At 38.1% G+C, this 16,963-nt stretch overlaps 1 protein-coding gene across 5 annotated transcripts in view; it reads right to left on the bottom strand.

Moving 5' to 3' along the window:
• Positions 1–1,082: 1,082 nt before the first annotated feature.
• LOC124387631 (nuclear factor 1 B-type-like) overlaps positions 1,083–16,963 on the bottom strand; it is a 73,677-nt gene continuing 57,796 nt past the window's right edge. For 2 of the 5 annotated variants that reach the window (XM_046852079.1, XM_046852078.1), the window contains exons 11-13: positions 13,265–13,344; positions 11,276–11,330; positions 1,083–8,102 (exon numbers count right to left, since the gene is read on the bottom strand). In XM_046852079.1, the coding sequence (XP_046708035.1) occupies positions 8,004–8,102; positions 11,276–11,330; positions 13,265–13,344 (234 nt within the window). In that variant the 3' untranslated portion in view covers positions 1,083–8,003. The remainder of the gene's footprint in view (positions 8,103–11,275; positions 11,331–13,264; positions 13,345–16,963) is intronic. The other 3 variants (XM_046852083.1, XM_046852080.1, XM_046852081.1) reach the window with 2 other exon arrangements.

Below are 16,963 nucleotides of genomic sequence, written 5' to 3'. Positions count from 1 at the left end.
ACACACACACACACACACACACACACACACACACACACACACACACACACACCTCAACCTGTTCTTGCTGCCCTGTAAAACCTAATCACCTTAAACATCACCTAACTTCATCAAATCACTAAGAGAAAATGATAGAAAAATAAAACATCCTTGGGAAATATGTAGGATGCATTAAGAGCCAAAGCCCTTCTGATTGAGGACAGATGTTTATTTAACTAGCTAATTTTTGTATTATTATTATTATTATTTTTTATAAACGGCATAATGATAACCATTATGTATTTGAGATCATTTTATATCAGTGTAGCTCCATATTGTTTGGTTTAATAGCCAAGGGAAGTGTTCGCAGCCAGGTGTTGATTCTGGCCTAATTGCAAGGGTTCAGGAGGACTTCGGCTTTCATGTTTATCCAACATGGCACTCGCTGAGGCCTGAATGCTATTCACAGCCCTGAGCGTGCTGGATTATAAAGACGTGTCCTGTGGCACCAACTACAGATTGCAGTGCTGCTGGCTTATCTCACAGACACACACACACACACACACACACACACACACACACACACACACACACACGTCCTACTATACTTTTTAAATTAATAATGCAGGTTATTGCTATTCAACAAATTAAGCTAAACCTAATTTAACCTCAATAAACAAATGGTTTGGGTTTTTTTGTATATAAAAGGAAAAAGGATTACCATTTTAGCAGTTTTTCTTGAGCAGATGAGTCAAATGTAAAACCTGTCAGATATTCCTGTCCTGTCTTTTCTCTTGTTATATCTAAAAATGCTAAATAAGGTGTATAATAATGACCTCACAACTAAAGAAAAATCGTACTCGTGTGCAGCAATGTGAAACTTGTTCCTAATGTTCATAGGCCATTTAGGCACACTTCAGCCATGATTGATGATTTAGATACACAAAGTATGATTTGTTTTGGGCAGCCAGTGCACAACAATTACACAAATGAACTCCAGCTATATATTCTTTCTAGTTTCAGTACAACCGATGACTTTATATTAAAATTGTGATCGTTTTTATTTATCAAAAGTTTTACAGACAAAAAAAGAGACACACCCGTTTGTTTTTGTAGCATAGCTCGTTTTATTGTTTAAACAGTTTTGCATAGGAAATATATCCACTTCCAGTAATTGACTGCAGTAAAAACAGCTGCTAGCAGTATAGGCTGGATATAACAGTAACAATCACAAAAAAGTCAAGCATTATTTACACTCATTTTTCATCTTGTGGCAATTTTATCCCCTACATCAAATGCAGCTAGCTCAAAGGCAATGCCTACAGTTTAGCTGTGAAAACTGAAAAAAAAAAAAAGCCAAATGAAGAAAAACAGCTGAAAAAAAGAAAATAAACAAGACCTTCACTGTACAGTCTCTTGAAGGATACCTGCATTTTCCGAATAGTGAATAAAACAAGTCTTTAAAATCTTCTATGATGTACATTCAGGATTTACATTGCCTTTTGCATACATCTGTGGTGTTACTACATTCACTAAAGGCTGATACAACCTTATAACAAGTGTTAGTGTTGTTGATGTCGTGTTACAAATGCATGGCTCAAGAAAAAAAAAACCTCAGACAAATAAACAAACAAACAAAAAAGCGCTATTTTGAAAAGGGTGTAAAAGTGCCACAAGACCTGAAAGAAATCAACCCTGCTGTGGAGCTGGCAAGCATTTTTTTTTTTTACTGATATTTTCTTTTTATCTACTGTAGTTCTAAGTGTAGCATTGACAATCTAAAGAAACACACTGCCCAACTAGTTATTTAATCTCATCAAAGAAATATCGAGAGACTGGGGCACTCCATTCAATAGGACTAAAATATTCAAAAAAATGAACAGAGCACAAAAACACTTAAAAAGGACACGTCACAGAAAACCTAGGGGGAAAAAAATAAAACAGTAAGATAAAAATACAGGAAGAAGCAACCCACACATTCTGTTTTGACTGTTTTCTTTTCTACATTTCTAATTTTTCCCAAAGAAATTTCAATCAGTGTTTTTTTTTTATGTACAATGTTAAGTCCACTGAGACTGTGAGCTGGAACAGGCACTGCTTAACATATATATACTGTATATATTTTTTGTCTTTTTTTTTGTTTTTTTGGTAAACATCTCAAAATATGCTGGTTTTTTAATATGTTCCTGTTTATGTCTACCTGATGTTCATTCATGCCATCGAAAATGCCCTTGGAAAACAGAACTGACGAAATGGACTTGAAAGGTCTCCTGCCTTTCCCTGTGATTAAATCCATATTCAGGTGAACTAAATAAAGATATTGCGTGAGTGCCACCAGCACCTCCTTGCATAAGGAAAATACTTGTGGCCTTCTCAGTGTCCATGAGCATGGCTTTCATAACTAACTCTACACGTAATACTTAACTTTAACCAGGCCATCGTCTTTTATAGTGTAATACATGTAATGCTATGAGAATCCAACGTCTTGACAACAAACTGCTTTAAAAAAAAGTTATAATAATCAGCCCTTTGAAAAGGAATGAAAAACAAATCTAAAAAAAAATTACTACTGAGACACAAATAAAGGTAGAAATTGACCAGAATAAGCCTCCTCTCATAAGCCTCATAACACGGTGTGCTGTGATGAGCGACACTGTGACACGATCACAATCAGTAAACTCTGATGGAAGTGTTCACGTTTGAAATCTGATGATGGCACGCAAACCATACACCAAACAAAGACGCGCCAATGAGAGGGCTAGTGGGAACTGTGGAAAGTGCAAATGCTCAGCTGTTTGCCAAACTCTCCTCTGTGCTAACAAAATAAACGGATATTTGTGGGGCTGCGCAAAGGCCCCTGGGAGTTCGGCTTCTCCCAGTACTGACCTTATCCTGACTATGTTACCCCTAATGGCGACCATGGTGACCCTTGGTGAACACGGGAAATACTGTGAAATGAACATGCTTAGCTCGGGTCGCAATAGAAAAGTTATACAGTCTCATTAGAAACCAATTGATTCAACGTACTGTGGGTAAAAGTCTTTTTCTTTTGCAGGAGACAGCAAAAATATATATCACTAACAACCTGGTAATCACTGATGACAGACTAAAATCAGGGGCCTTTTTTTTAAAGGGATGGCCATTTCCCTTGTTCATCCCAAATCAGCAAAACCATCACACACACCCCCCACCCCCCATTTCTGCTTTATCTCATAATCAAGTGACACAGCTGAGGTCCACGCTGACAGACACAACACGTCAGGTTAATCTACATGAAGCACAACAAATGACCTTCATCGTTTACTTTTAAACATTTACACACCAACATAGGAATTTATCTTTGTGACAAAGTACAACGAATTAAAATGAAAATCTGCTTTATATGGGCAGCTAGAATTGTACCTCAAATCCAGATCGAGTCCAAACAGTTTTTTTTTCTTACATTAACAATTCATTTTTAGCTAATTTTATAAATTTAGCTTTAACAAATAAGGGTAAAGAAAAAATAATACAGTGTACAAACTTTTGTCTACAAGGCAGGTATTTGAAAGACCCTCATTTTTCCTTACTGTGTGAAGTCAGAGTCAATCAGACACACACACACACACACACACACACACACACACACTGCCCACATTCTCGCACTGACAACCCACCAAGTTAACAGAGCAGAATTTCCCTACTATGGACTATGAGACTATTGCTATGACTAGTGCTAGGACTCACTGATAACCAACTAGAATCAGGGGCCTGTAAAATTACTCGGAGAGAATAAAAAGATCCCAATATGAATATAATAATTGATTCCTTTCCTATTTGTTTTTATATGACACATATTCACATCACAAACTCCTACACTAACCAAAGGAAAAAGAAAAAAAGGAAAAAAAAAGAAAAAGAACAGTTTTTTCCCGTTACACTTAAAAGAAAAAAGTCTTCAAATTCAAAAAGATTATTTTAAATGAGTAATTTTAAAAGTGGGGCAGCAGATTAAAATTTCGCTCTTTCCAAGCAAGGGAAAAGAAAAAAAATTACAGTGTAAAAACTTGTGTCCAGAAGGCAGGCAGTTGAATAAAAAACAAACAAACAAATAAACAAAAAAAAGACGCTCATTAGCTCATCTCATACAGTGTCAGCATCCCACACGCTCTGCCACGCACTCGCACTGACAAACGTTTCCACAGTTGCCAGAGCTTATTCTATCCCCCTAAGGAATTCCAGAGACTAATCTCGTCATTGTGGGCAACACGGTGACCCATACCTACAGTCGTCTTCACTGGTTTAGCACGGCTAACAACCATGACACTGATCCTCTGTCCCTAACACGACCATCAGTCTAGGGAAAATGCACTTCAGAAGCACGGCTAATGGCCAAACGGCTGCAAAGCACATTGACTTTCTTAAATCCAATAACAGTAAAAAAACAAAACAAAAAGAAAAACACAGACAGCAGTGCACATAAAAAGGGGGCAGCTCAATTTTTTTGTTTGAACAATAAGTTGTGAATGAGGAAAGATTGAGCTTGACTTGAGTTTGTTCTATCCAAAGTTTTTTTTATTTTGAGGACATACGTAGTTAGACAAAGACCTAGAATGATTCCAGGTCTGCTGCAGAAGAATGTGTTCATTAAATGGACCATGGACAAACAGCAGAAATGTTGAAAGATACGCCAAATGTCTTCTGTGTTTAATGCAAAGAATAAATCTAATGACTGATATCGGTACAACGCTCCAAGGCGCATTATGCCTGAGTTTATACCCTTGTACTGTTTTCAGGAAAATCGCTCATTTGAAAGGGCACTGGAGGTGGATGATTGCCTTTATGCTGTGTAAGTGCTCAGTGTTAAAATCGCAGTGGTCCTCCAGACCAAAAAAGGAAACTGCATAAGGCCCTTCTTCTGAAGTCTGTCATTTATCACAAGAAGATTATACGGCAGATCGTAAGCTCGTACGGCGATCCCGAAACCTGTCATCCTCATAAGGCTAAAACCTGGAAATATCTCCAGGATACATAATTAAGGATACTTTTTTATTTTTTGATTGCAAATAAATTTTAACACGCAAGCATAGCGTGGTGATTGTAATGCATTTCGTTAGCAAGTCACTTTTTTATCGTAAAAATTTAAGGCATCTACTTATTTACTTGCATATCTCTCCTGATAATATGCAGATCCAAAGCTGAAGTTTCGTCTCACAGCTTTCAAGATACAGTACTGACAGGTACGTGATGTTGCATGTGGACAGATTGAATGAACAGGCAATATGAATTAGATAACAATCACAGAACCCATTGTATGGAAAATCTGAGCTGGGGGATAAATTGGATTCAGCTGGGAAGTGGTAACTCAGCTCAGCAGTTAAAAATGTTGGACTTCTAATCGGAAGTTTAAATCCCAGCACAGGCATAAGAGTGAGGCCCTTATGCCTCAACCTTTTAGACACTCAAATGCCATAAATGTTAGTTTAGCGGTGTATACTGTCATGGCGAACACAATTACAAAAACCCTTAAATTCTCGAAATTGCCACACTGATTGTCAGTCTCAAGTCAAGCTTTCCATCCTCTAAAAAAACGAAGTCATTTGCCGGAGTCATGCTAGCACCCCAGTGTGGAAAATAAGTTGGTTAGTCACAGTAGGCAGACCAGTGACTCTGCAGCCATATTAGACCAAATGATGCATGCTACAAAGTGTAGAAGAAAAAAATTATTACTCCCCTCACAGAGAAAACAAAACAAAACTATCCTTGCATGCGCCTCTCCCATCTTTCAGTACACTCAATGAAAAAAAAAGACCTTGTCCCACACTGCATAGAAAGCAGTTCCCACTTTGGTCAATAAAAAAAAAAAAAAAAAGAAAAGAAAAGAAAAGAAAAGTGAAGAAAAGAACAACAACATCAACAACAACATTAACAATGACAACATTGACAAAATAAATGTTTTCACTATTTGTATCTCCGTACTAGCTTCTAATCGACAATAGCTAAAAGCACTACCCATAGGCAAAACTTGGTATTGCATAATTCTTATAGTTCTGGATCCCTCCCTCCCCAATAATGATAGGAAGATGAAAAAAAAAAAAAAAAACACCAAAATACTGAAAAATAATGCTGTTTGATTATAAACTTTAGAACAGCAACTATACACAGCCTTGATATGCACTGTAAATGTGAGATAAAGTAGTAAATGAAGCTAAAAATCAACAATGACACAATTTCATCCAGAGTACAAAATATTTCTTATCATAAAAATGTTATTTTTTTTCTTTCCTAAAACAGTAATAAATGCAGCAAAAACAAGTGTAGTGATGTTTTCTATATTCAAAGGCAAGGCACGTAATGTGGACTATATATATTCGTGCAAATTAAGATTATTGGAACGATTAGTTATATAAATATATCTGATTAGAGAGGCGATGGCATTGGGACTGCCGTGACAAAAAAATAAAAATAAAAAAATAAAATAAACAACTGGAGATTTTATGGGACTAACGACTCTCAAAATTCACCAAGCTGGGCATAAAAGAAGCACCATGAGACCTAGCCTCACCCTGCAGGTTAGTGTTTAACTGAGTGCAGATTTAACACATAACAAACACACACACACATACACACATACACACACACACACACACACACACACACACACACACACTCGCACTCACACACATGCATGCACAAACATTGTCTCTTAAATTACTTCACCAGCCTGCGTTTCTTGTGTTTCTTGTAATATCACAATGTAAACAATAGCTTTACAAGCTAATGGCCCAAATGAAAATGCACGCTAGACAGGTAGGGATTACATTAAAAGAAAAAAAGAAAGAAAAAAAAAACATAAGCCATTTTATACACGCCGTGTGTTTGTGTCTTTTTCACCTTAAGTTTTTCTGTTTGCCATTTTACACAATAAATTAAAACAAAACAAAAAATTAATCTACCCGAGTGCTTGGGTACGGCTCAAGATAAGTGCTGTTTTGTTCGTGTTCAGTTCTGCTCAGGTAAACGTTTGCTGTCACTCACACTTCTCCGCTCTCAACTTATCCACGTTCCATGTTCATATTTGAGGATGCAATTAAAAAAAATTTTCTTCTCATTTTTTTTCTCAAGTGAACTTAAAACAGTTACTCCCCTTTCCTTTAGAGTCCTAGGGCAGACAGACTATGATAGCTTCCCTTCAGTAAAAAAAATCATTTGAATTGCACTTGCCTCATATGAGATATTTTCTTTTTTCCATTTGTCGAAAATCCTTTGTAAAGGATACATCAAGAAAATTCACTGGGGTTGTTTTGTAACCTAGTAATACAGGTCTTTTTTTTTTTTTTTACTATAAAATTCAGAGTTCTTAACTCTTAAGAGTAGATATTAACCTTTAGCTCTAAAGGAAATACAATTTCAAGATTGACAAGATTACAGATACCAAAAAGGTGCCTTTTCATCATGGAAAAAAAAAAAAAAAGAAATTTTAGAAGGCAAATGAACAAACAAACAAAAAAGTCTGACTTGCTGAATTTTGTTCCTATGGACATGTAATGATGTGGGTTGAGCCTTCTTTGATAGGTCAGAATTGGAGCCTGCATTAAAAAAAAATTAACAAAAAAAAAAAAAAAATACATTTTTAAAGTCCAGCCAGCCAGCCCTTGTGTGCCTCTCCTTCTACACCTGCTCAAAAACCAAGCCTAGAAATTGTGACATAAGAATGAGAGAAAAAAAAAAACACTACAAGAGACTGTCATGCAAAACATTAAGGCATCTAAAATTTGTTTGTATGGTAAATATCACAGTATGTCAGTTGAGGGGCCTTCTCACACAATGACTGACTGGCATGGAGAGGCTCGTGCCAGCTTTGACCCGAATCAACTCTCCTGTTCTAGGGCAAAGTCCTTCAGTGGGAGGGACGAAAGTCAGTGGAGATTGTGTAAGTGCTGCTTGCTGGTTTGTCCACGGACCTGTCACTCCAGAGTCAAGGCTTGGCCTCCCCCCCCCCCGCTTACACCCCTCAGTTGCTTGTCTCCGCCTGAAGAAGGGGCTCACCAATGATGTTTATGCTGTAATTCTGGACATTTGTTGGCAGAATCTGAGTCCCGTTCGACACTTGGAATGGAATTAAGCTCGCCCAGGTACCAGGACTGTGAACACACAAGAGAGAGAGAGAGAAAGAGAGAGCGAGAGAAAGATGTAAGAGGCAGTGAACGTGCAATTAGCAAAGTTGATATTTAATTAAAATATATTATATAAATAATTTTTACAAGTTACAAGTTAACAAGTTAAATCAAATAAAACTAGTCTTATGCTGCAGATTAAATAATTAGCAGGCTTCATGTACAATATATAAGTTAATTTGCTAGGCAAAAAAAATTACATAAAATTACAGTAAGCATGCAATCACCAGGTTTAACAAAAGACAATATGAAACGATTTGAAATCGAGTCAGTGATGCGTATTAATGTCTGCTAGTGATACAGGTCTCAATTATTTCCCACAGTCTGAAGGGGCTTCATCCCTTCTTTAGCACTGACAGCACAGGAAACTCAGAGGAACAAAGGCGCCTCAGTAAGTGGATATTGCAAAAGAGGAGTCCCACAGAGAGCTGACACCCTCCCTCTGATCAATAGGGTTAAGTCAGAGGCTGATTGTATACCGCACTTTCCCATCCGCATTCAGCACATGCTAGCCACACAACAACACAAGACTGTTAATTGCGAGCCATGGCGCAGGCCCTGAATGCGAGAGATGCCGTGATGCACAAACAGCATGTTGTTCCCTAGAGGGAGGACAGCGGGGGTCTGAATGGTATGTACATGTGTCGAATAATTAGGCAGGCCAGAAACCAGTCCACCCTCCTCCTTCCCCGTCTCCTTCTTAAATACCTGTCTCACACAATCGCTGCTTTCTGTTTGCAGATTACAGAGCATGCTCCTGCTCTTTCAACACCACCCAGCGCACACAGCTACCGCTTTGTTATTTTCTCCCTTTTACTTTTTTCCCCCCACAGTAAAAAAAAAAAAAAAAAAGGAAAGATTGGACAAGGCCGGGGTGGACGAGGGCGTACTGGGGTGTTTGACAGAAGGCAACAGTAAAGAGAAGAAAGTGAGTGACTTTTCCCTGGGATCTGTGGCTGCAGGTGCATAGCTTCAGTGGATCAGCATGCCTTGCGAGAGGGGGGCACTGAGAGAGTTTTAGGGGCTTTTCTTTGGCAGTTTGTTTGTTTTCCAAAGGGGACACGAGGGCTCAGGCTGATGCCTGGGGAAGACAACAGGGTCTTGGCAGACCTAGAACACTGACTTTATTCTTCCCATGGCTGCCTGCAGTGATACGGCTGACTGTGGCCATGAATGTGGCTAATGACATTTTATACAAATCTCCCACAGCATAGGCCTAGACGTCACTTAAAACAATAGAAGCAAAGTTCACGATTCAATGGCCAGAAACATGGTCAGAATTTACAAAGCATGGGATATGTAGGAAGAAAAAGAAAAAAGGAAGGAAATGCAGTGCAACATAAAACTATATCAACAATTTATTTTTCCATTTTCCTCCATAGCTTTTCCACTTCCGTCTGCCCCCAATCCATTCCCTCCCCTTGCACTCTCCTCTTTCTGGTCTGCTAGAAATCATCTGACAGGAAATGAGAGATTAAGTTTTTCCTACCTTGCCGGACAAAGAGAGCACAGAGGAGGGAAACATTCAGCAGCGGTTTAGCTTTGTTTTTTGGGTTTTTTTTTTAAAGGTAGCTTTTTATCCCCTTTTTCTATGTCCCTCTCTCTCTTTTTGTAACATACTACTCACTCCACAGGAACACAGGAGACCCAAGCAGCAGGGGATTACTTTGTAAGCTCAGTGCACATGGTCTTCAACCCTTCTGTCATCCCATACTCCTTGCTTTAACCCCAGCCTTGGCTTTTGCAGAATGCCCGGCCGATTGATCACTGCAGCGCATGGGGTGCCACCCCCTTATTTAACAATTTCAACTTGAGCCTGGCATTACCTAATGTCTGGTTCCCCTGGATACCAGATGGCTTAATACATGACAGCTCCCCATCCACAGAAACCCAAGGAGGGGGAGAGACAGGAACAAAAACTTTTCCTCACGCGTGGTTGACTTGATCAGATTCTACCCTGTTGAATCGCCCTCCACACTCATGGCTGGCCCGGACACATCTTTTTGTCCCACCAAAATCCTCCTGGCTGTAGTGGTAAGCATACAGCATGCTTCGCTTGGGGATCAGGCCCTAAATTAGATTATCTAATGGAATCTTAATGGATAGCTGACCCCATTTCCTGTTGGATGGCAATGCTCAAGGCTGAGTCCAATTCAATTTGCCTTGAACCATATAGCACCATGCATGAGTCACGGCCATTGCAGCCCCATCCACACGCAAACAACAAATCACATTTACATACATTATCCTCAAAAGTTTGGAGACACTCCTTTTTTTCTACATATTAGAAATACATGAGTATTTTTCTTGTCTTCTTGTAACTTCGTAACAACCATGACGGAGTAAATCGATCACACCATTGAATGCTCAGAAGCAGAAAAATCGAGCAGATGTAACTGATGCACAAACATTCTTCAAACAAAAAGCAACTTGAGATATACTTTACAGATGCTTGTGTGTCTTTTGAAGGACTTGTATGTGTTTTTTGGAGCTGTTTGGACTCTTACTCTCTCTCTTACTTTTTTTTAACTCCTTCCAGAGCATCTTGATTGGATTAAAATCAAGTGAATCGAAAGTCCATTCTGTTATATCCAACTCTGCCTCCTTTCTCTGCTTCACTTACTCGGTTTATGACACGTGTTTTAGAAAAGGCTAAATCTTATATACATTCGAAAGATTTGACATGTGGGTCTCTATCTTGAAAATCCACAGGAAAATGAAGCATCATTAAAAGCACATGTTGAATCTAAACAGTTTAGTGGCTTCTCCATTATTGCATAAATGGGCAAATCTACAGAAAGAGACCCTTAGGTCAGAATTCTGATTGGTATACCTCTATAGGGTAAGTGCTGAGAGGAAATACTGAGCAAAGCTTTGTCCAGCCACAGGAAAGCGGTTTGAAGAGAGAGAAAGCAGCTCCAAAAAATAAATAAATAAATGAAAAAAATCAAATAAATAAATACAGAGAAGCTGAGTGAGAATGTAAGTTTCTTTAGAAAATTTACATTCCGAACAGCTGGATGTAAATTTTCGAAAAAACTCACAGACACTCATGTACTCAAAACTTTGGTCTGTCATTTTTCAAGGGCAAAATCCACCGTTCTACATTTACAGTAAGGCCCAGAATTTATATAACCTACCCTGTATGGTAGGTCCTGCTCATTACATTCTCTCCTCTTGTCTGTTTCTATAGACCTACAGAGGGTAGAAATGATTTCTTGTTCTTGTAAGCATATAAATTGTAATTCAGAGTAACAATAGTATGTGTAAGCTTGAAAAAAAAACTTGTGATGTCAGATGATACTTGATGAACATGGTATAATATGATGACATGAAAAGGAAAGAGATAGAAGAAGATATAGTTGATGATAGGCCATCTCCCAAAATCAGTAAATACTCTACATTAATATTAATATACCAATCCATTTTCCATATTTAATAAAATGTTTTCAACGATTGTGACATCCTGTGCTATGTGGAAATTTGATGCCTATTGATGGGAAAAGTGTAATGCAAGTCCCTTTTTTATTACTATTTGTATTACAATTATTCAAACACGTTATTTTGTTTAACGCTGTGCAATTGTCATTTGTTTTGGCAGTGTAGAATGAATTTCCGAGATGTTTAAAAACCCTTCACTGCCAAAACAAATAGAAGGCCAATTATAAAAGTACATCTTTACTTAGTGACAAATGTGGCAAAAGCAAATTTAAACATATAAGCAATGCACAAACAATTACACACAAGTACACACATATGTACACACCCCCTGCTTTAAAACCAGATATTAAATATGAAAAAAGTTGCAGTTAATAATATCATAGTAAGCTAATCCATAAGCATAGCATCTAACTAACAGCAACACACACTAACTTTCTATTATTGTCCTGATTATATGATATCTAAATGCAATATTAATTCATATATTATAGCTAATACCTTACAAAGGTTTACTTGTAAGTCTACCATACTGTGTGCTGAGAAGGTCTAACCTTCTAGAAGCATGTGAAGTATGTGTTAATGCAAAAAAGGAGTAAGAAATATGATCCTGGATTCAGTCCTGCGTTTTTTTAAAGCATATGAGTGACACTGGAATTTCACTAAAAGCTACTTTTTTTATTTGCTTTCCAGAACCTGGTTTCGTGGAAGAAGAAAAAAATCAATTGCAAAAGTTAAAGCTGAACTGAAGGCACACTCAGGAAAAACCGGTTACATACACTGACACAAGCTTCAAAAATTCTCTGACGCTTCTGACACATTCTCATGTGTTAGACTGCACCAGTGTTCATCAAGGATGTAATCTGAAGTTCCAGTGAAGGTGTAAATATTCAGGTCATGTCTGACATGCACTTCTTGGAATTTAAAGTGGACTCTGTTCCACACATCAGAGTTCCAAGATGACCTACATTCAACCAAGTTGCCAAATCATGCTGCCCCTTTCTCATTTCCCCCCAAAAAAACAAACATAAACTACAAACCAGTGAATGTTAACAGAATATCGATCAAAGTCTCCATTCCTTTATTGATCCTGCTCTACATGTGAAAGCGTTTGGATAAAGTTAGATAAGTACAGAATTATTATTCACTTTTTTAGGAACTCCTGTACATCTGCTTATTCATGCAAATATCAGCCAATCACGCAGCAGCAGTGCAAGCTGACAGAAAGGCTATGTTAACTTAAATAATCACTTTTTTTATACATGGTGAGCAGAAAGTCATCTCAGAACACACAAACGACCCTTAAAACGGATGGGATAAAAGACAATCTCGAGTTTCCAAGAGTGGAAAATCTAAACAGTTGAATAATGGGAAAAATGTTTGCATAATTTTATGCATTGTGCTGCTGACATATAATTGGCTGATTGAATAACTACATGAAGGAGCAGGTGTACAGATTTTTCCCTGTAACTGCAATTTTTGTTTATGAAGATCTGTTCAATGAAACTGTTCATAGCAGAATGCAGGTTTGAAAAAGAAAAAAAAAAATCAACAGGGTGAAATTCAAAGTGTGTATTTACAAAAACAAATAAATAAATAAATGATGCATGGTTGCGACAAAAGCAAAACAAAACAAAAACAAAAGTAAAAACTTGATGGAGAGGTGGGTTGAAAATAAAGGAAACGTTTACCTTTGCCAAGAAATCCCCAAAGCCTCCTCTGAGCCATAAGACCTGACGTTTTGATTCACGGGCCAGTCACAAATCCTCAGCTGTCAATCAAACACCTCTCAGTCAGACAACGGGGCCAGCACAACGGTACTAACATAGACACATTTAGCATGCAACAAGGCCAGGAGCAGTCTGTGCCAAAACTACACACATATAATATTTTTTCTTATAAAATATTGTTATGTTCTATTCATTTATTTTATATGATATTGTTCTTCAAACATGTGATCCTATGTCTAAATGATAATCTTTTTAATGATCAATTTTACACTCAGTTCGTGGACCACAGGTTAGAATGAAACGAACCTAATTCCTAATTTCACAAACATTATATATAATCAGGGTTGAAAAAAAAGTGCCTAAAAAAATTAAGAAACAGCAAATGTTATATGTAGCATGCAACATTAATGGGGTAACCATTAACTTTCCTGGAAGCAAAAGAAGAGGTTAGTTTACAAAACTAAGGGCTGGGTTACATGGATATCATTCATCTGTGCCAAAATGCTTCTGTATGGGAACAGGGACGTGCGTTCCATCTGGCGCATGCACTTCGTCATGTAAGCTGCTGTTAGACATGTTCAAGCAGATGGGTTGACTGAAGTATGGTCATGCCGCCTGGTGTCAAATATGTTTCCTGGCTTTTAATGCTGACCGGTGGAAGCCTTACAAATATGAATGTGGATGGAGTAGAAGAGAAGAGCACACGAACGTTTTCTTACAGACAGTCGTACACACGCAGACTGACAATGTAAATGAAATTGCAGCAACGTGCAAAAGTATAGTCTAATAAACCAACAAAATGCCGAGAGCTCTGTGTCATGAACGCAACAAAAGGCAGAACTTCATCAGTCTATTCGTTTCCCTTCCTTCCATTCCTGGCAGAATATAGTGCCATCCTTTCTGTCCACCTGCGGCACTGTCTGTTATCAGATGCACAGGCTCTTTACAAGCTTTAATCAGGTCTGTAGAGTCTTTGAATATTCAATGGCACTTATTTTCAGTCAATAACGCAAGCCATTTCTGGAACTGAGCCTGCACCATTTCCCAACGCAAATCCATTTCCACTGTGATAAATCTAGGAAGGCAAATAATTGATTTTCTATGTTTACTCTTGCAGATGCTTTAGTGCTGACCCAAAGAGACTTGGCTGGATAAAATATCCATTTCCCAGAGTGAAAGCCACATGAATTAGCAGATTGAGCACAAGCATTAACATTGAACAGGAAATTATTTGAATTTCAGTGCTCGTATAGAAGCCCAGTTATGGCAGGTGCCAGTATGAAGGATAAATACAACTTCACACTGAATGGTTAGTGGTAAAAAAAAAAAAGACAACTGAACTCATTTACATGCATGTAGTTGAGCATGTATTAGAACGTAGTGTTTGATGGGATATAATAAGCTTTTTTTGTTTCAGAACTCGAGGGACTCGGTTTCACACTGTTAGTGTGCGGATATCCACCTCCATCAGTACAGCTGCCAAATTTACTTCCCCACACAAGTTTGTGTTGTGTGTGTGTGTGTGTGTGTGTGTGTGTGTGTGTGTGTGTGTGTGCGTGTGCGTGTATGTGCTTGTGTGTGCTAAAGCCAGAAAACAATGGCTTTGGGCGAAGTCGAGGTCAGCTATCAGACAGTTACAGTGGCAGACATTCCTTCGTCCTGTTTTGGTAGACCCCCCCCCGCACACATTAAAAAAACACACACACAATATGTGCTGAAAAGAAACCACAAGTGCGGTAATTAGTGTGGATGCATAAACTGAAGTTCAAGGACGCCTGTCCTGGAAAAGAGTTCACACGAGGACTTTTCTCTAGGAATTTAAACTGCACCTCAACAACTAAATAAAACAAATGGAGAAAAAGAACAGAGAGTCTATTACTGTCATCCCAGCACTCTTAAAGCTCATTCTGTAGCAACATATGATCTATACTGACAACGCAGAAGTTTCCACTTGGACACCTGAAACAACAAAGCCCTTATTTTTCCAAGGCTTATTCCTACCAAATTTAATTATATGCCTGCAAAAGTGCTCGTGCTGAACTGATTCCGAAGCTTATCTTACTCACAGAGGTGCAGCTTGATCAAATATCACCTGATATGTCAGTGTCAAGTAAATAACAACAGCACGGCCCAAACATGCAGACTTGGGTCATCAATTAGGAGCTGGTAAGCTTCTCGTGAATGCTTCTGGAGTTGTAGGTGCCATCTGTCCATAGCAGCGCCAGATCATAGAGGTGCATCACAGCCAAGTTAGCGCTAATGAACAGCTGTGTGTGGGGACTGGATAAGCGCGCTACCATTAGATAAAACCAAACAATTTTGATCAGCGATCAGTCCCAGAAGTGAGACTGCGGCTTTCTCCTGGGATTGAAAAGAGAGTAGGAGCGAGTAAAAGAAGGGTTAGAAGCCCTCAGGGAGAACGGATAATGAAATCTTTTCCGCGCTGATGTTTTGATGAGCACTTTACACAGGGGCCTCAGTCAGGAGCAGGTGTTTGGGCTTCTCTGTGTGTATGTGTGCTGCTACTTACATATGTGAATTCACCTGTTATTTTTCCCCAAGAGTACATGGGTGAGAAGCAAGTTCCAAGTGGGCCTAGTGGAACAACAATGCCATTGTAACACTCACACACTATGACCATCTGCCTACATGTCTGTCAAGTGTTTTCGCTCAGCTTATTTTGGTCCGTGTGCACATAATTAATTGTTTACAAAAACTCCTGAATTTCAATAACACATAATGTTACCTGCAATATCTGTAAGACCATCGATTTTATTTATTACATTATAAAAAGCGGTATGGGTCCAAAGAAGCATAAATGTTTCTATTACGGTATTTTGGAATCAAGGGCATGGTCCTTTCTCTTCACTGTGTGTAGATTACAATGACAATTAATATTTAAGAGCTTATCATGGGAAAGTGGTCATTAGCCCTAAAAACTTATAAAATGAGCTTTTAAAATTTGTGTATAATCCTCTGGATGTGTCATATGTTAGATAAGTACAGCATTATTAAGTTGATAGATAAGTATGTGAAACATGTTGATACAACAAGACACAATTATATTGTCCTCACAACTAAAATGGCTCATATTCTACAAAATATAGATGGAACAGTCAAATCAGGTCCACTAATTTAATTGGACCAAATGGATTGCTGATAATTAGTACAATAGCACTGGTTTATTTTGCTCTTTGTACCATGCCGCTGGCATGTGCAGTCTGTCAGTCCAGAAGTGGCTTACTTGGAAAATGTTTTAATTGCCATTCTGTGTCTAAAATATCAGTTAAACAATAGTCATTTTTTGTTTATAGACCTGTTGTATACAGTGCTGTTGCAATAAATATCAGCAAAGGCGAGATTGCCAAGGGTCATTGTTTGCCACATGACTGCCAGTGCAACAATGCTTTTATACAACAGATCAATAAAGTGTCTGATTGCCAGTTACTAATTACTGAGAATTCCAACCACAAGCATTTTTTAACTGCTGGTATTTTAAAAAGAGCTTAAAAAATATTTTCATTCCTGCACTATTGCTTTGTTAGCACAATGAAATGAGATATATAAAATTAAATTATGGTTTTGAAAACTGGATCTAATACTGTAAGTATTTTTATAAGACAAAAAGCAAAGCGTGCCTCAGGGCTGTTTAAGGAAATC

This window comes from Silurus meridionalis, chromosome 6 (assembly GCF_014805685.1).
Source record: "Silurus meridionalis isolate SWU-2019-XX chromosome 6, ASM1480568v1, whole genome shotgun sequence".
NCBI lineage: Eukaryota > Metazoa > Chordata > Actinopteri > Siluriformes > Siluridae > Silurus > Silurus meridionalis.
Note: the sequence above shows the minus strand (reverse complement) of the source record. Positions and strands in the feature narration are given on the sequence as shown.